Source organism: Hirundo rustica, chromosome 1 (assembly GCF_015227805.2).
Source record: "Hirundo rustica isolate bHirRus1 chromosome 1, bHirRus1.pri.v3, whole genome shotgun sequence".
NCBI classification, from domain to species: Eukaryota; Metazoa; Chordata; class Aves; order Passeriformes; family Hirundinidae; genus Hirundo; species Hirundo rustica.
This window is the reverse complement of record NC_053450.1, coordinates 18403848-18424086: the sequence shown is the minus strand read 5'-3', so window position 1 is coordinate 18424086 and position 20239 is coordinate 18403848. Positions and strand designations below refer to the sequence as shown.

The 20239-nt window shown below is 37.1% G+C and overlaps 1 protein-coding gene and 1 long non-coding RNA gene across 2 annotated transcripts in view; one reads left to right on the top strand and one right to left on the bottom strand.

Moving 5' to 3' along the window:
• Nucleotides 1–20239, bottom strand: part of ANGPT1 (angiopoietin 1) — a 156660-nt gene that overhangs the window by 49196 nt on the left and 87225 nt on the right. Inside the window, exons 5-6 of the mRNA XM_040065768.2 lie at nucleotides 10180–10307; nucleotides 4689–4790 (exon numbers count right to left, since the gene is read on the bottom strand). Of these exons, the coding sequence (XP_039921702.1) occupies nucleotides 4689–4790; nucleotides 10180–10307 (230 nt within the window). The remainder of the gene's footprint in view (nucleotides 1–4688; nucleotides 4791–10179; nucleotides 10308–20239) is intronic.
• Nucleotides 1371–4999, top strand: LOC120753495 (uncharacterized). Its single transcript, XR_005701117.2, has 3 exons — nucleotides 1371–1511; nucleotides 2308–2445; nucleotides 4708–4999. It is a non-coding gene; the product is annotated as an uncharacterized LOC120753495 (long non-coding RNA).

Below are 20239 nucleotides of genomic sequence, written 5' to 3'. Positions count from 1 at the left end.
AGCACTGAATGTCATTCTTGCCTCAAAGAAACCAAAAGAAAAAAAGCTGCTGGTCAGGAAGGTAGGCAGTTAGGAAGTGGTTGCTGTAAAGCTTAGAAATTCAACTTTGAGTGTAAAATGTACAAGTGATCCTAATCTAGCTCATGACGTTATGGATGATTAAAAAAAGTGATAGGTTTTTTGTCATCAGAGAGAGGAAAGTAGCAATTAAGGCATAGAGTACAATTAAATACTGACATGCAAGAAAAACTGGCTAGGAAAAAGATTGCTGTGAGCTGGCTAAGGCATACAATTTCAAATACCTATTGAGAGTTTTTCTCGAATGAGAGAAAGCAGGAAAATCATTTTAAATGTCTGAGGAAACTCCCAACAGACGTGACCCCAAAGAAAGCCCCCTAGGAAACTCGCAATGAATGTTAGGCTATCAAATGTAGAATAAATTCAGAGAATTTCATGGGAATTATTAAACTAGACATGCTAAAAGGCTAGAGAATAGGGAATCCAATACTCCATCACCTAATTTGGCAAAACTGGAGACAGTCACTGCAAAAGGTGCATTCATCCAAGAACTGAAAACTGGAAAATTATCAAGAAGCCTCAACAGCCAAGTTAGCACATCAGCTAACCATTTACTCTGATTTGATTTTTGCTAATAACTGCCTAATAAATGCCAGAAACTGTCTTGAAGAGTATGGAAAACCCCCTTCTAAAGGGTCTTCGGTTTGCAGATGGCAAGCAATAGTTTTTTAAGTGATATTCCTCTCTAGAGATCAAAACTCTTAATAGTGTTTTACATTTACATTTACTCAGGCAAGAAAATACGAAAAATGCTTGAAACTTGCTTGCTTCGGGGTGATCTCACCTACTGTTAAAGAAATTATTTGTTATTCCACTTCATTTTTTTTTTTTTTATAAGCAACAAACAGTATAACAGAGAATCCATTGCAAAATGCAAACAACAGGTGTATTAGATACTGACAAGGAAAGGATGGAAGGATGAACTTAGGATGCGGTTTTCTCTGAATTTATTCCAATTACTATTGAATGTACCAAACACAAATGCTCCGAAAGATTTGTTAGTGTCCTAGGGTGACTTTTGATACTTGTATCCCCAGTCATCTCTTCTGTTCATGCTTTATGCTAAGTTCTGTACCTTTAAGACTAGGTAACCCCTGATAAGTAACAGCTGTGTTAATTAACTAATACAGCCTTGCCCCTGATGAGTAATAGCTATATCCAATAAGGATGAGTGAGATAAAAGAAGAGGTTAGCTGGTAAGGGGAGGATCATCATGGAGGAGCAACCTTGAGGAGCATGGAGCAGAGACTCATGAAGCAGGATCCTGGAGAGAGAGAATCACTGCTGTGAGACTAGTTCTGAGAGGGAAGGGGGAGAGAAAAGATGCATGGAATTTGTTTTGAAAACAGCATTCACTCCTCTGCATTCCTGCTCTTGGACTATGCTTGTCTGAGGCACAGAGACCTGTTTTGCTCTTAGTTAGTTTTAGCTAGGTAAGGCAGAGAAGTTCCCTGGACTGTTTTTTCCTTTTCCTTGGGACTGGTTAAATGTATCCTGAAAAACCCAGAGAGACACCCAGATCTTATGCCTGCATCCCCTGGGGTCCAGGATAGTATTTTTCCAGCACCGGAGGAACTGATAAGAGACTGAGTGAGCTGAGCTACACCCACAGCAAGGACTTTCTGAATTTACCATCCCACTTCAGAGCAATGAGAGGTTTTATTGTTTCATATTATTCATTCTTTGTGGTTGTGGGCACTTTGTTAAATAAATAGTTCTTTCCACTTTTCTCTGAGGAAGCTCCTTTCCCAGATCACTTGGGGAAAGGGCTGTTCAGGTTTGCTCCCCAGAAGGACCCCATTCAGGGCTTCTCTCACAAATTTGCCCTAAACCAGGACAGTTAGTCAGAAATGAGTTCCTAGAAGCAAATGTACAAATCACACTGTATGCCATAAGACTAAGAAGAAAATTGAAAGATACTGGAAACATATGTCCCTAAGCAAGAAGATACATAACCAATCTTGCGTAACAGTGAGTCTGCAGAAAAGGTTTTGCTTTCATTAGCTGTTGTGTTAGATACCAAAGAAAGTGTTACTATATTTTACTGAGTAGGGGCTCAATGCAAGTGGAAATTGAGGGAAAAAAAAACAGGAGGAAATTTTAGTATCACTATTGTGCTATCAGTGACTGTGTGGGAATTTACATATTAATGGAGTAAAATACTTCCTACTGAAAAGATTTATGGCTGCCTTACCTCTCATTTAACCTGTTTACTGTATTGGTGTCTAGAACAGAAGTGTTTCCATGCAAGCTGAAAGCACCAGTGTGAAGCTGCATCAAAGATGTGTCTCGTTGCTGTCAAGTGGCTCCTGTAAGCCAGCAGTGCTGTCACCCGTGCAGAGACTGCTCCATGCACATCCTTCCCAGGTAAGCTGCTGTAAGGATCTTAGTCAGAGCATATGCGCAGTGGCCTCCTAACACTGTAACAGCCAATAACTTGTGAGGGCTTTAGCAGTAGTGCAGGCTGGTGGCCTGAATTCCTGTGCAGCTCAGAAGCTGGCAAGTATTTGCTTATAGCTTAAAAACTTTGACTGTTTTCCAGATTTCTTTGCAATAAGAACTAAATGTACTGAAAATAAATGAAGCCCTAGAGACTTATGGTTGCTGTTATTATATTGTGATACTATTTCTGTTAGCTTTAGGACCCCAATGAGATATAAGTACATGAATGTCAATTTGAACTGTAGGCTGAGAAAACACACATTAAGTTCGCCTGCTCCAAGTAAGCCTAAGTGCCATTGTGTTCCCCCACCACACCACTCAGCTTCCATTGGAAGAAACACCAGGAAGGGGGGGGGGGGGCGGGGGCGGTGTTCCAACAGCTACCACACACCCTCTGTCAGCAACCAAAGAATTAAGTTAGTGGTGCTGTTGGCTCGAAGCTCAGATGCTTTCAGATACCCCAGTAACACATAGAGAGTCCACCAGTCTCTACCGTTCTACATTTAACAGCTGGCATTATATGACAACCACAGAAGGGAGCCTAAAATTGTTACTTTGGTGAAATGGTTCATAGAAGCAGAGCAAGCCTGAGCCCCATCTTGTTTTATGACATATAGGATAAATTGGTAATAAAATCCAAAAGAGATCCCTTTTATTTGGTAGAAGTAAATGATCTCTTAGAATACTATATCATTCCTAAACAAAAGAAAAATTAATTCAGAGTGCTTGAACTAGACAAAACCAACAGAATCTAATCCTGTAAAAATCCACACTATTGTGAATGAAAAGTGGAGGAAAATAACTAAGAGAAGGGATATATATAAAAAAAGGCCGCATGGGAAAACTTTACAAAGGGCTGTATTTATTACACTGCCTAAGAAATATCAGGAGATAAAAACTGACAAAATCATTAATGTGATATGTATAAGTTTTAAAAAGTCCACATATAAGTTGCACACACAAACTCTAATTTCCTCACTAGTACAACTGGTACAGTCTTCAAATTTTGATTCCCCTAAAATAATTTGATGTTTTATATTTGATTCTGAACCAAAATCAAGTAAAAGTTTTTGTTTTCTGCTAAATTATAACAATATGAATTCTAAAAGAAATTTCCAATTTCGTAACTCTATTAAAAATATTTTGCCATTTTAATATCACTTTAGTTAATATATGTAATGAAATAGATAATGTCCTCTAGTTATCCATAAGAGCTGACCCAAAAGATTATTTATATTTTCAAGCAATATAAAAATATTGAAAATAAAGCATCACTAGAATCCAAAATTAGATTTTGGTTCAATTATGTTTATTTCTGAAATTGTAAGTTCTACAACAGAACTTTTTCCCATAGAAATTTTTACTGAACTGACCTTGCTTTTATTTTTAAACATTTAAAATTCTCTTTTCATTAGTGTTTTTTGAAAACTGTAAAAAAACCTTTTCTCTGCCAGGCTGATTATACAATGCTGAAAACTTCACTAGGAATGTCATTGAAATCCAAGCTAGTCCTCAGGGACTTGGAGAAAGGAGCTCCATCAGAAAGTTTGATCAGGCAGATAATAAAAAAAATAAAATAAAATAAAATAAGAGAAGTTAATTAAATTGGAGTAATTTTTTTTTAAGTTGGCAAAGGGAAAATACCCTGCTTGAAGTCATGTCATCTTTAATTTGGTAAGTTATTTATTTTATTGTAATCCTATTTGAAGTATCAACATTTCCAGTACATTAACTTGATTGGCAGAGGTGCTGTATGACTTGGGATAAATGCCAGTATTTTTATTCCTGTCTGAGGTGCTCCAAATTCTGAATGAGCTCCTCTCAGCTGAAAACACTCATGCCTTAGAAACATTATCACATGCGTATTACCTCCTAACATCACATCAAGTCAGAACTTCAGAGAGATAGAGAGCAGCATACTGGCCTCATCTCATTTTAATCTCAGTATCTGATCTGAAAGGAACTCTAAATCAGGGGGAATAATACTCGACTAACTGAGTAAAAAGTATTTTCAAATGTAACAGACATGATGAAAGGTACATCATAAAAGACTGCAGGACCATGCCACATTACTACAGGAAGAATTTTCTATTTAGGACAATAGGAAGTAGTATTTGAAATCTGACACTTGCATGAAATGTACAGTTACTCCACATTTTTCACCTTACCATTTTGTATTCTTTCCAGCTTTTCTGAAAATCCAGACTTCCATCTTCCCGGTGTTGTATAACTGTCCATCCTCCTCCAGCAATTTCCATATTGCAAAAGACCTAGGCAGTAAATAAAAAAGAAAAACTTAAAAACCCAAACAAAAAAAAATAAAACAAGTTTGCATTGGAATTCTGGCATCTTAGGCAGGGAAGTATTTGTGAATAAGAGTATTAAGGAAGTGTGTTTTTCTATGTACTCATGCCCTATTCCTTCAATGACCTCTTCAGTCATTTGACGACAACCAGTTCTCTGGTTATGTTTAGTGTTATTGTCCCAGAAATGTCTCCTTTCAGTACAACACTGAAGAACCTCTCCCCATCATCCCCCTCTGCTTCTTCAGCTTTCCCCTTCACATTCTGTCCATGCTCTTTTCTATTTTCTCTGCAGTGCCTGTGAAACCACTCCATTCCTCTTAATAAACAAGAGTAATCCCTTCAGTGATAATAATGCTTCATATAGCTTTTAGCAGTGTAATTTGGTCTCAGAGAGAATCTTGTGAAGTATTCTTGCAGAAAATACTCATCCTAGGAGTCTGAAATGTAGCACAGATGAGGATATTCTGTTTTCCTTTGAATTGTAATATTTCCTGTAGTGTTTCAGGCAGCGTCCCAAAATGGGACAGTTGATGTCAGAGTAAGCTGCCTTATACTGATGGAGAACGTAGATAGAAACAGGCTCAAGAGATGAGGTCTGTGAGATAAGTTCGGAAGTTAAGATCTACACTGAATACATAAGATCATACCCTGTCACAACTGCACTAAGAAAATTGTATCCTAGATACTAAAGACTCTGTGTATAGAGGATAATGAAACAATTTGACAATTTTGTTGACCCTTGATATTAGAATATTGTGTAAACTGAAATCTGTTACAAATCTTAAATAATCCATATCATAATAAAAATTTATATTAACTTTTATTCACTTCACTCTTTTTATTATCCTTCCAAAAATATAGAAGATAAACTATTAAAAAATTAAAATACAACTTGTGCATTAGCTTTTCTTGGTATGCAACAAACAGTAATAATTGTTGTTCCTGTTTTTGTAAGACACTTTAAGACCTAAGTTTCTTAGGGCTACTTATTCAAGCAAATTTTTCTGATTTCATTCTCCTGTACTCATCCATGCCATATTGACACTGCAACTATCCTAAATTTCATTTGTTTGTGCTTTTAAAAGCTGTATTCTGCCCTTTAAGTAAAAAGCCAGTATGTAAGAATGCTGAAGAGGTTTAGCTTTTGGCACTCACACCAGCAAGAGTCAATCCATTAAGCACTGGTTGGCAATTTAAAGCTTTATGTTGGTTGAATGATTGGAGGTTACTATCCAACACAGTTAAATAAAAAATTGTACTGCAGTTGACTAGAGGACCGTCTTCTACCCTCAGACAAAGCCATTCTAAATTTATTCTACTCATCAGAGCTGTCATGGTAACAATATGCAAGTGTTTTTGTTTTAATTTGCACCAGACATGCCAAATGAAGTTCCTGTGAAAGTGGAGGAAGGAAATAGAATACCAGAACAAATATAAACTTAATTCTGGGTAACCACAAGAAAACCTGCAATTTTCTAGACAGATATTTTGGCCCTTTTCCTTCTTTGGGGAAGCCACTGTGAGTCAAAACATTTATCTACAGGATTTAATGTCTTTAGTTTGATTTACGGTGAGAATTTCTGAAAGATGGACTTACTTTCCTTATAAGTCATTTCAAGCTCCCATGCATCCACGGCCAATTTTTAAAGCATTAAATCCTAGACTATATTAAGACTACCCATTTTAAAGACGCACACAAATTTTGGGATTTTCATACTACAATATAATGAAGTACCTGAAAGACTGAAGTTTTCTGAATAATATATCAAATTGAAAGAGAAAACTGCACACTGAAAAAAAGATTTGCCAGCAGCAAATTTGCTGTCATTTTCACTTGCCATCATTTTGTGGTCTGGTACTTTCCACAGTGGTAGATACAAACACCTATTAACGTATTAACCATATTTACCATATTAACAGGAGCTCAAGGTGATTGTAGATCTTACTGTGCATAGCTCTACCCTTGTCTTTCCCAGGAAAGATCAAGACATTCAGCCATTTAACACCAATTAATGCATTCTGATACTTAACCCTCAATTAGAAAAGGATGAAAAAAGTGACTGAATTTGTATGCATTATAGATTCTGATTTTATAATTAATAAAATAACCGAGAATAAAAGACCATCCAAAATATTGCATTCTTGCTCTTCCTTAAATGCATGGGTACAAATTCTCAAGCTTTTAAAAGGAAAATACGGGATTATTTCTACTTATTTTAGCTTTACGGACTAAGGTATTAAAACTTTCATAATTAGCCTTCAGAGAGAAGCTCAATTTTAAAGTAAATAGAAGATATGAAATTTCTACAAATTACATTTAAAGCACATGCACAGAGAGATCCCACGAGTCTAGTGGAGCAACCAGACCTTCGAGGTTCAGAGAAGGTGCTCTCTGCCATGCAGAGTCTGATGACTACCATGTTGGAGGACAGTGTGCACAGCACAGCAGGATAGCCTACATTTAATGGGTTAAAATTCTGCCAGATATCCTCAGAGAAAACATCAGCACCAATTTAGTGGGAAGTCCACAAGAAGAAAGTAAAGGGGGAGGAGTGAAGACCACAGCCATAGCAATTGCTTTTTCAGAGCTGTAAAGACACGGACCCTGCCCAGCAGCAGTGGTAACGTTACATTTTCAGTGTAGTGACCCAGAGGCTGGTAACAGTCACGTTTGCGAAGGCATTCGAGGAGACAGTGGGAGAGTCAATACATTGACCCACGGGACATGCAGAGTTCTTGCTTGCACTCAGACCAGTCACACCCAGCCTACTTTGGCTCCCAGAGGTGACTTGGCTCTTTCAACTCCAAAAATGGGAACAACAACATTTTTGTTACTCCCTTGCTCATCAGAAGCCTTGCTTCCCCTGTAGCTCACCCTGCGTTTGCTGGGGACTGAGAGGATCCTTCCTGCCTTTTCTTTAGCTGGGGATAATCATTTGTCCACATTATCAGGCACTGCACATATACACATCAGAGTAAGCCAATTAATTAGCTTAATAGTTTCATCCTTTTTCTCTTTCTATGTAAAAAATATTATTAATATCCTTTTAAATACTGGGTATTAAACACTAATTTTTCATGAAGAGCTTGAAGACTAATGAACTATATTAATGAACTGTTGAAGCTAGGGACAAGAAACAAAAATTGCGGGCTAAAGCGTATGTGAGCATAGAAAAATGAGACATATATGCTATGGAGCTGTAAGCACGAAAGTTAACTTTTTAATGAATATATGAATGTGAAACTAACAAAACACTAAAAATGAGAGTAAAATTTGTGTATATGACAAAGGTATTTTCCATTGAATATCAGGATTCTAGCGTATCCCTTAGAAAACAGAAAATTAAATGAAGGTATATTTTGTAACCTGATGTATAAAATTATTATAAATGAGATAGTTGCCTGTGACTCTGAGTAATACAGAAGATAATAATATATTAGGGCTCCTAAGACATTTCAGAATTGTGCATTGCATTGCTGTAATCCAGATAACTCAGCTGGCTTTAAACAAGCAAGTCTGTCTCCATGGAGTACCTATGAGGACATTAGAGCGATTTGGCTGTGTCTGCATGGTGCTGCCTCTGGGCTAATTAGTGCTGGCACAGGGCTGCACTGACGTGATTTTGAAGCTATCTCAGCTGGAGTTAGTTCAGCTATCTGCACAGCACTACCTTACAACTTGTTTAAATGACCCTAATGTCTAAAAACACACCTGTTAAAGCAATTACACTCCTCACTTGGCTAACATGAACATGTTTGGATCAGCTCTTGCTGTGTTATTGTGAGGGTGAGACAAAAACAGGTGTATCAGAAATGCCCTCAACACACAGAAACACACTCCTGCCTTTTCTTGCTAAAACAGGAACCCTCCAGGAAAACATAATGCAATGAGATCAGCTGAGTTGTGATATCTGTGTTGATTGATAGCAGCGTCCTTAATCAGGCATACAGTGGAAATACAGGATGACTTCCATTGTGTCACTGTCCTTATACTGCCAGTGAAGTGGGTTTGAGGTAAATATATCAGAAGCATCTGTGTCACAGTGTTTTCAAGTAACCACTGTTTTTAATTGCAGCCCAGCTTCTGATCATGGTTTATGAACTTCAGCAAAGCTAAGAAAACTACTGCCAATTGGTGCATGCGATTTGGGCATAGATGTTACATCTCTTTTTGAGTGGAGCAGCATCTACAGGATTTCTTTTATTATTCTTGTCCTGCTCAGTAATGCTTTCAGGGATATCTGCCTTTTATGTCATGCCAATTATTTTCCCATTCACATTCAGCAGAATTATGTTGATCTTGGCCCATAAAGCTCTCCCACCCTAATTCTACTCATGGCTTAATGCTATGCTGTAACATATTCATGTTTACAGGCTTCCAAAGCCTTTTTGTAATAATACCAAACTTCACTTACAAATAAGATTGGCATATCTTAATATGGTCATAATATTGCTATAAACTATAATACTGGTAATATTTTTTACAGTCTTTTTCTGTTTGCAGAGTCACTATTTTACTGTAGTAAGAATAAATCCACCAGACAGAAGGGATTCCCTCCCTCCTGTCTGGCTCACTTTATGGCCACCACTGTATTTCCCAGGTAATCCGTCCTTAGTCTTGGTGGCTGCTCCCAACAGTGCCCTGTCAGAGGGACAGCCAACATTCCTCCATGGATATGTTGGGTTTAGGTTATCCTCTCATGTTCCTAGTCTCAGCTGACTCAGGTACCTTAGCAACAAAAGCCTTGGAGAAAAATAGTCTTTTATACAGACTAGTGTTTCATTTGCATAAAAAAACCCTCACAAGACTCTTTTTTGAGAAGGATGGGATTATACATGCTTCATAATTTCAAGCAGTGCTAGCTCTCAGCATGTTGTGCTCTTTACAGCCAAAACCACTTTTCCCTGTCCCTGACAAGAGAAGCAGAATTTTTTAAAATCCTTATCTTTAAAAACTACTAATTCTGCTACTTCTTTCCTTGTGCTACCAGATAATCCCCTAGATCAGCTTCCTCATTATCACACTTTACAAATTCCCTTCTAAATTTTATCGCAGATTTATTTGCGGCCATAGTCTGATTCAACTGAGCTTGCCAAGTGGGAGGAAGTGAGTCAACTATTGAGTGGACGCTGGAACTTAGGAAGGATTTTCTGTCAGCAGGAAAGAAGAATGTCTGGAATAATACAGTTAATCATTTTCTCAAGACTCTCATTTCAAGACTAAATATAAGACAAGCTTTTTTATACCAGTAAGATATTTTGCGGAATGATAACTTCAATAAAGGCTCAGAACACTTCTTTCAATTCAGAGCAATATCATATTAACAAACAAGAAAATAAATCCATTCTTTACCTTTTTAGGATCTGACACATTGTTAATATAAATAGTGTAGACCCCACTTTTGTTAAAACCAGATTGGTACACATCTGCACAGTCTCTGAATGGCTTTTCTTCTTCCTTTTTTGCATTCTTTAGTAAAACTGCAAAACAAAAAAATATGGTAATATGTTACAACAACAGCCTTAAGCATTTCTGTATCTAGGAAGTCCACTTTTGCACCCTGCATCCCTTTTAAAAATACACAGAAATAATTGTACTGTGTTTCTTACGCTGCTCATGCATTTAGCAAATTCTAGTAAAGAACTAGTACAAAGCTTTCAGACAGATGGCAGAGTAGGCGCCAGAAGAAGTCATGATACAAATAGCTAAACAGAACATCCTGTCTGCTGAGAGGTAACACAGCAGGTTCCTTCTGAGTGCAGAGGTCTGTGCTGCTGCAGGTGCTGCCACCAACTAAAGCTCTACCTGGAAGGTTGCCAAAGAATGCCCCAGAGATGGCACATGAGGGTGGAAAACATGTTCAGTGTTGTGACCTGACACAGATGCTCACCTAAGACAGCAATGTTGGAAGAACAGAGTTTACGCTGTTCATGAAGTAATGACTTTTGAGCAGCATAGGAGCTTGGGGCAAGGCAGCTGCTTGCTTAAATTTGTTTTTTGGAAGAGTATAATTTAATTATTTTCATATCTACTTTCATAAAGGTTGTTGAATACAATAAAAGGGAAAACAGTGCTACTAAAGTCAGGTGTCTAGAGGCAAGATTTGTAGAATTAATTTGGCTCAGCACAGGGAAACCGTTAATGTTATAACACCAGATCTTGATCCTGTATATTACAGACAGACCATTTTTATGTGAGTTTGGGCTGAGAAATCAGGAGTACAAGATGCTGAGAATCCCAGTCTTGAACAACCAGGAAATTCCCTGTAGAAGGAGTGACATCTGAGAGTGTTATTCACTTTCACAAACAAAAGTAGTATGACCCCACACAATAGTGAAGGATATGATTTCATTCCAACAACACATATTTTAAGTACATCAGTATTCCCAAGGAAATCCATCCATCTACTCAGATTCTTAAACATGTCCTTAAGTGATGTGCAGGGTTCGGGCCAGCACTTCATTAATCCCTACAATAAGGATACAATATTTAAGTCTTCCAGACACACTCATCCTCTAGTGACAGATACTTCTTTTTCATTTTTGGCTTGAAAGCATGACTATAGATACAAAAGGGACTACAGAGTCTTATTCACTCTGAGTGAAGTGGGCTCTGCTGCAAAACTGACACTGATGTGCAGCAAGGCAATGGTCTGGCATGGCATGCGGGGTTGCACGGGCCATAGATGGTGAGGATAATGCCAAGGGTGTGCAGCTGGAAGTACTATCTTCCCTATGAACATCTCAGAGCAATATTTTAGGGTGGCAAATTCCTGCCAGAGCACTTGGTATTAATACCATTTCACAAATGGGGAAATTGAAGTAAAAAAATGTTAAATATTTTACCTCAGTCATTCCATGAAAAGGTGAAAATAGGAAAATAGTGAGAAATCCTATCCTGACTGTAAGACTATACTGCTCTCTAGGTAGGCATTTTGAACAAAAAATATATTATTCTCTCCCTTTTATGTGTTTTATATTATTATTTAATTTTTTTATTTTAAGAAACAAAAAAATCCCTTACTTCTCCCCTTCTATGTATTTGCTTCATGCTTATTATTTTTATTCAACACCATCAACAGAAATAAAACCTAATTTATATATTTTCATATGAAATTTGATTAGAAAATCAATGGCTTTGAAACTCAGCCATATTTGGAAAAGGTAATGTTGGCAATGTTGTGGATTACACACTTTCCTGTGAGGTGGCAGAGAGTGAGGTCCTTAGCAAGATGCACATCAAATGTGCACTCTCTTAAAAGTGACATTTTTTAGATAAGTAATAGAACTGAGGTCCTCATGATTTGTGCTAATTAAAAACTTCATGGTACTTTCTGTAATCAGATGGTGTTAGTAACTGTGGCCAAAGTCCAACCCGAATAATTACTTGGGGCTGGAGCCAAAGCCTAGAGGAGTTAAAGCAAAGCCTCTCATCGATTTCAGAGGGCTTTAGAATAGATCCATTCTTTCTGGCCTGACTTTCTTTAATGCTGTTGTTTCAACTGGAGACATCAGTCTCTCCTGTCTAAAAGTTATATTTAGTGGTGCAGAGGCACTGCTCATTTACTTCAGTCTTAAAACACTTATATTTTATTAGCTGTATGCAGCGAGACTATCTTACCTCTTAGATGACTGTTATACACACATTGAAAACCACTTGGAAATAACTACGAAAAAGCAATAAAGGAAATTTGAATTTGGGTCCCTTGTAACTGATACTTAGACAAAAGAAATAATGAATATGTTCTAAAGTTTATATCATTAAAATTTTAAACAAGGTAAGATTTTAATATCAGAGCAAATAGCTTTGGTAATTTTATGAAGAAAGGGATCTCTAGTAATCATCCTTGGAAATAAATTAGCTTCTCATGCTTAAAAACTAAAAGAAACACAATAAAAGGGATATTTGCGTGAGAGGTGAAGTTGAAAAAGACAGATAAAGGTCATAGATATGGCCATCTTTCCTCTTAGAATCAGACAGCTGAAGTAGCTAAAATCACACAGAGAGCAAATGTCTAATTTCCTAAAAATTAAGCAATCTAATACCCATTTGGGGCTTTTTGCACCAGTGGTTTTATTCCACTGTAGCCAGGAGAAGATGGCTTTCCTTGGGTGTCTCTCACCCTTCCCTCAGGAGCTGGTGCTCCCCCTGGAAGAAAAGCCCAGCTCCTTCACAAGGATCTGTACTATTACAGATTGCAGCACAGTATATTAAGCATGACTAGCTAAAGTTTAGGTTTTCTTAATACATCACACTGTAATTTGCAAGAACAGCCCAAACTTGACAGAAAATTAATACTCAGGAATGTTACTGGTAATGTGCTTTTAGCATAAAATATGTTTTCTCTAAGGTTTGCTGTTGTTTTTCTAACTTAATATTCCATAGAGTTTCCAAACTACTTCTACGTATTATAGCTCTGGACTGTTTTTTTCTACAATATTACATAGACCTTGAATCCTTCATACATTAAGTAAAATCCCTGAATGATGTATTGGCTCACATATGGTAGATGTGTAAGTAATTTTTTTTTAAGTAAGAAAGTTCAAATAAATTAGTTTTAAAAGCAATTATATAACCATTAAATTCCTTTGTCACCTTCAAGATATTGACTATACACAAACATCTAATGTTATCTTAGTTCTTTTCAAATATAATGCTTATGACAGAGTTTTATGTACCAGAAGAAAAAAGATAAGTCTATGTCAAGCAAAATAATATTATCATTTTTTAAACCTGAACGCTTAGCCAAGATTTGGAACCCTGGAGGTTTTCTTGATTGCCTTCTTTGGATGAATAAACTATGAATGGTTAGGAAGTCATGTTCCTTTAAAGCAGTGATGCCTGGGTGGAAAGTCCTGTTTTTCTGAAGAGAAGAAGAACCTACAATAATTTTTTCACCACACTTCCAAAAGTCTTCTGGGTAATTTTTAGCCCAGTAACTCTCTCCTTGGGCTATGCTATCTGTTTATCCCGACTTGATGGGAAATCTTTCCTTCAGTTATCAGTCCTTCAGCTGTTCCTTTTCCTCCGTGCCCTGGACGATGACTGGAGTCCAAACAGTACAGGGAGTGCCATCCATAACTGCCCGGGCCCTGTGGATGAGCAGGAACCCAAATCAACGTGTTCTCTGTCAGTCCATAGGCTGTGCAGCACCAGGGCTGAGCAGCTCTTCTGCTGCACCTGATCCCAGGATATTAATCCTCAGCAGAAAGCCGGGGTCAGCACCCCAGGCTGTAGCCCCTCCAGTTTTATTAGAATGGCTTACCTGTGCTTGCAAGTGAGAGAGCTCAAATATATAGGGCTTTTTCATAAATCAATAGTCAAGGAGCTTTAACTGATTGATATTTATGTGAGCCCTGTGTAGATTGAGACTATTTTTCTGCTTTCAGTTGTAAAATTAAATCAATAGTTAATTAGTTTATTTCCTAACAGGTATCACCAATGGAGGATGTTTGCTCTTCTGCCCAGGTTTAAAGAAATACAAACTGACTGCTAAGAATAAGTATCTTCTGAAATATTTAGTAATCTAGTATTCTCCTCTGGGAAATTGAAAGCATACTATATCTGGTTTTCCTATCTGTATGAAAAGTATCTAATTTAATCACAGATAGGAAAAAAAATAAAATAATCTACTTGATTTTTTTTAACTGAGATTTCTGGTTGTTTTTGAGAAAATTAATTTGTCTCATTGCTTTTCAGGTCTCCATCAGATGTCTGGTGAGCTTGTCTATAAGCAATAATGTTAAAATGCAGCTCATTAAGTTGACTGAATCAAGAAATTACAATCATACTTCCTAAATTATTTGAGATCTGAACTGCTATGTTTGTGAAATCAGTTGAGACTGGGTTAATCACTAGATTCTTATGTCCTTTAGTGATACTGACAACAAATGAAAAACAGCTGTTTGTTTTTCTGCATGATAGTGACTTACTCGGACAGATACGCAGTGATTTCTTTAGTGTCTGAGTGAATTATTGTATTTTCATTGTTTTAATGTTCTATTTACATATATCTAATTTTCTAATAGAATAGAAGTACCAAAAACGTACTTTAAAAAATCATTCATGCTTTTGAAGTCAGAAAGGAAAAGTCTTTCTCCCTATCTTATTGGCATATATAATTCACATAATTTTTACCTGCGCTATTAAAAGCATATGAGGTGAAAAATTATGTCCCCTGTTGGGCAACTCCTAAAAAATCAAAAGAAGGTTGTAAATTGATGGGTTTTACCTAAAGCTGCCACATTCCAGGACAGGGTCATACAAGGACTGCCAATGACAGTTTCTGTCTAGATCCCGACTGCAAATAAATTTTGCCTTGATGTTGTCATTGTTCCAGACATATTGTGGGGAATCTTGCATTTCTGTAGGTGACCCTGTGTCTCTGACCTCTTTCCCAGCCATTTGGATGCAGCTGCTGTGCACCAACAAAATTCCAGTTACGATGGCAAATAATGACTGGCTTGTGAAGAATCAAATCCAGAACAGTTTGTTAATGTTATCCAAAGGATGTTGCTCAAACTGTTACCCAGTGAGGAGGCCTGGAACACTGCCCACACAGATATATATGTTCCCCAACTCAGCAGCAGCAACCACAAACAGATCTGACAGAATAAGGTGAAGATTTTGTTTTTGTTTTGAGGAGGAAAAAATATGCAAAGACTGACAGTTTTTGCTGACTTACAGCCAGAGTTATAGTCTGCTATATGTGTGTCCTCATCTTGCATACACCAACCTCCACTTGAAAACAAACATTAAACAGCAACCTAATAGCTGACTGACACCCGATATTGCCTGCAATAAGATGACCCTGTGACAACACCATTGTGTTGCAAATGTTACACAAACCAAAGGAAAAAACACAAATCTGAAGGCTGATTTCAGTTCAGGTCTGCTCTCCAGATAACTACAGTGATGCCTAAGAACTGAAATGTCAGCTATGCAACAGCTCACTTGGCTCCCTCTTAAAATGGATTTGAAAGCACATTTTAATTCAAGTTCATATTACACACTATTGGTTTTTCTTCCAAAAAAACAAGTTTCTGAATTATTAAAGCTATCACTGTCACTCAATATAACCAATGCAAGAAAACAATTAGAAAATTACAATCTTTTGAGATGTATGAAATAAAAAAAATTTGCAGTTACTCATTCTTTATAAAGTATCAGGAGTTTTTATGCTTCAAAAATTTCTCCAATGTCAACTTTATTTCCTACTTTATTAATTCAGTGTTTTATTTTCAACTCCATAGAGTCTGAAAATCTCAAAAAACCAAAACAAAATGGGGGATATTAGTATGACAGCTACTTCTCTTGGAGCCCAGCAGTCTTCTCAGATACGTCATTTCTTGTATACTCAATTTTGTTTACTAGGGAGGTGAAAGAAAGTTTAAGACTGGAGTTTGGACATGCATTTTCCTTTCAACAAAATATGCATACACCAAAATGCTTTTAAAGCTAATATTTCTTTGTGACATTGCTCTGAATCTGACAAAAAGAGCAGGCCATTTGCAACTTAGAAAGTTCATTTTGACATATTGGAATAAAATATTTCTGTTCTGGGAACTATGGCTCCATAATCAAGTTTACAGATTATAAATTTGCAGAATCTAGTGTAAAAAAACTGTATTGTCAAGGCCCCCATTATTTCCAAATGAAGTTACAAGACTAGATATCCCTGGTTACATTGCTGCTCCAGCCTCTCCAGTGCCTCATCTCCAGTATCAGGGCCCTAGAAGTCATGGGGCTTCCTCACTAGACTTGATATTTCAACCATCATCTTCTGGTTTTTTCTTCTTATACTCCCATAATTACTTATTTTCTTCTTATTTTCTTTTCCTTTAGGGCTTTTCACCTCAGGAGGGCCCTAAGATTTTGCAGGAGCTTGGCTGACACCTGGCCAGAAAAAGCTCTTCAATATGAACAGATGTTCAAAGCAAATGCCTGGAGAACAGCATAAGTGCAGGAAAGCATATCCAGGAACTTACAGTTTAAGTTCTTCCTCTACCGGATGTAATATCTGCATCTTTAATAGGTTTTGAAAGAATTCTCTTCCATTGATTTCTCAAGTTAACGTTTTTGAAACCATGTTAATTTTTGTCATTCAGCGTCCCATGCCAAGGAACTCCATACACATACCACGTGAAGGACAACTTCCCACTGTTAGCTTTTAACAAGAGTGTTCCAGCTGGTGACACTATATTCTTAGCAGAAAGCGTCAGTAAGCCTGCACCCACACTCTACAAGTCACCTGCAATTTCTGCTGCAATCTCCTTCTATTATCTTTTGCACTGCCTGAAGTATTTTTCATAGGTTTAATTAATGATATTTCACATACTCAGTCATCTGTCCTTTTTTTTATTTTTTTTTTTTTTTTTGGTTCAATGTGGGTTCCAGTACATTATACGGCATTTGAACACACCATGGATTATGTGGTACAATATTTTTTTCTGAATTTCTCTCTATTCCTTTGTAACAAATTTAAAAATAATATTTTCATTTGGGCCATTAACTGGTAAGTAACACCTCCTGCATCTTTCAAGATCTCCCTGGGAGCTTACCTTGAATTCATATGAGTGTTTTAAAAGGTGAGAGAAAATAAAACTCTAGAATTTCTTCCTTAGGCACAATAATTTGCTGGATAATGACAACAGAAAATGCTGACTTTCATTAAAATGTTCAGACTCTATGACAGTATAAGCGTGTGTATAATGCACATACACATGCACATTTTGAATGTCTAAGGGAGCACTTAGTCCTACCCCAAACACAGTGCAATTACAAAATGTCACTTACAGGAGCAGTGCTGCTCTGGCTATATCTGTTGGCTGTGGACTGGTTCCATAGCCACAGAATGAATCAGCTAATAGGAGATCTTGCAGAAAGTGTTTGGATTTGTTGTAGGGGCAAAAGGCGGGGGGGGCAAGGTTAGGGATTTTGCTTGGTTGCTCGGTTGTTTTGTCGTTTTGTTTCTTTGTTGGTTATATGAGTTGTTTATTCTGCTGGAGCAGTTCAATGATCTTGATTCACCCCTTGACCCTACAGTCCCTGGACTGGATGGACAAATGGAAGGATTTTGTTCCCAAGGAAAAATGACCAAAGCAAAAATAGTTCCTTCACTCTCAACCTCTAGCCCTTAATGGCTACATGCATCATCCTCACTGCATGTGGGAGGCCCAAAGAGGTGTGTGAACGTCACTTAAGTACAACCCAGAGTAACTACCAGGCCCTGCTGAAGTGCAATTAGTAGGGCTAGAATGATTCTACCAGCCTTGGCTGTAGTCCAGTACCAGATTTGTTAGGAGCCGTAAGGTTCATTGTATAGAAGGATTTGAATCAATACTTTTAACATGGGGAGGAAAGAGAAAAGTTGTAGTCAATTAGATGTCTCAGGTTAACGTTTATAGAAATGTTTTAGCAGCTAATAGAACATTAGTTTGCCCTCCCACACAGCCTCTAAGTGTGTGCAGTAAGAAAGGCAAAAAATTGCATAGCGAGAGCACTCAAGCTATCCAAGTAGTTATTAAATAAATCATTTCAAGCAGAATTTCCCTCCTGTAGGGCTGCAGGAATTAACTCGGTCTTGGAAAAAACATTAACATAGAGAGCTTTCACCCTCTCCAGGGAATAATTATTTAATACCTAATATATTATCTACAGTTATCAAGTTTGTTTCCCAATAAATCTAGTCTCAGTGACTGGCAAGAACAATAATACTTCAAATCACTGCGCATTTGAAAGAAATCACTTAAGAATACCATAAAATGGTCCTCATTAGTGAGCTGCAATAGAATGCCTTATGGCCCAGTTACAAAGAGATAAAGACACTTAATTATCCAGCTGCAATATAGTTCCTTAAGAGTTTCTGCTTGAGACAGCAATTTCGTGAGTAACTAGCTATTCACTGAGAGGAGAACTAAAGAAGTCTTTCACTAACTGTACAAGGAGATTAAGTTGCTGGCATTGTTTAATATTTCTAGTGTCCGTATTTCTTTAATTGATTTCTGTTTTTCCACACAGACACCCTAATGTGCATTTGATGTTTCCATCTGAGCAATGGTATGCATACAAAGAAATTTTTTCCTAGCAAGCCATTTGTGTGACACCGAGAGTGCTGTTAGTTGGTTTATATGTGCTGATAGTCTCTGTAATATCTTTGGTGTGAGTGAATAATGCCAGTTTCACAAAACTGAATGAAGAGGGATTTGGCACTGACTTATACTGTAGGAACGAGGATGGGTAATTGATTTTAATATCAACAGTCAAGAATTTATATACACTTCCAGTATAAAGTTTTCAGTACAAATAAATATTGACCTCCTGCTGTGATCATCAGCATGTTAATAGGGATAAAATATCAGAATCCACAATTCTGCTTCAAAGAATTTAAATATTTTCCACTGATATAAATGTCAAATGTTGCACAATCAAATTTACTTACTTCAGAACTGAATCTCTATTAAACTACAGCCTAAGTTGCTACTACTTAATATAATTTGTTGTGTTTTATTTGAAGCATAACTTTGAAATTAAGGTATTCTTGCCTAAGAAGGGTATGAAAATATTTTTATTTTTAAAACATGATGATTTGGAATTGATAATTTTTTTAGTTTTAGAAAAAAACAACAAAGGTAGTGAGTCATATAAATATCATCACTGACATCATTACCTTTTATCAGATAATATGGAGGAAAAGGGCACTTATAGTTGTAAATCAACTCATCATGAAACAACTCACTTAGACAGAAGTGACTTTGTTGATCTAAAAGAGGTCCAGACCTGAACTCTGAAGATGTTAGGAGAGTCAGATAAGAACTGGCCCCAAAAAGCTCTCCAACAGAGCCTTTTGAGCATCTCTGAAAATTGCATGTCAATAAAAAGAGTCTTTAACAAAAACAGGAATTGTATAGCACCTGAACAGAAAAAAACCAAGAAACACAAAAGCTGCTGCTGATGGGTATGTTTAACTGAACATCTACATGACTGCACAAAGTCAGAGCAGCCTCTGACTGCAGCCCTGCAGCACTTTCCAGTTCATCTGCTCAATGGGATCCAGCCACAGAAAGAGTAAGGGGACCCCCTCTTCCCTGACACAGCGCAAGAGAAAGATTCAGTTTTTCTCCAGCTTTCAAAATATAGATAAGAGCAGATCACATATTGGAATGCATCTTTGCAATAGTGAATTTTGTGAATTGCCGGTGAACATTTCCTGATAATGATCTTCTGATCTTTTTTTTTAACTAAAAGTATTTCTGTTATGCTTATGATATCTTAATGAGAATTAAAACCTCATGCTCATAAAATCTCTGAAGATGGAGGAAGTAGAGAGAAACTTATAAAATTGATGTTTTCCATAATCTTGAACACATTATGTCAACCTTAGTGGAAGTGATCTGCTTTGACATCTTTGGGG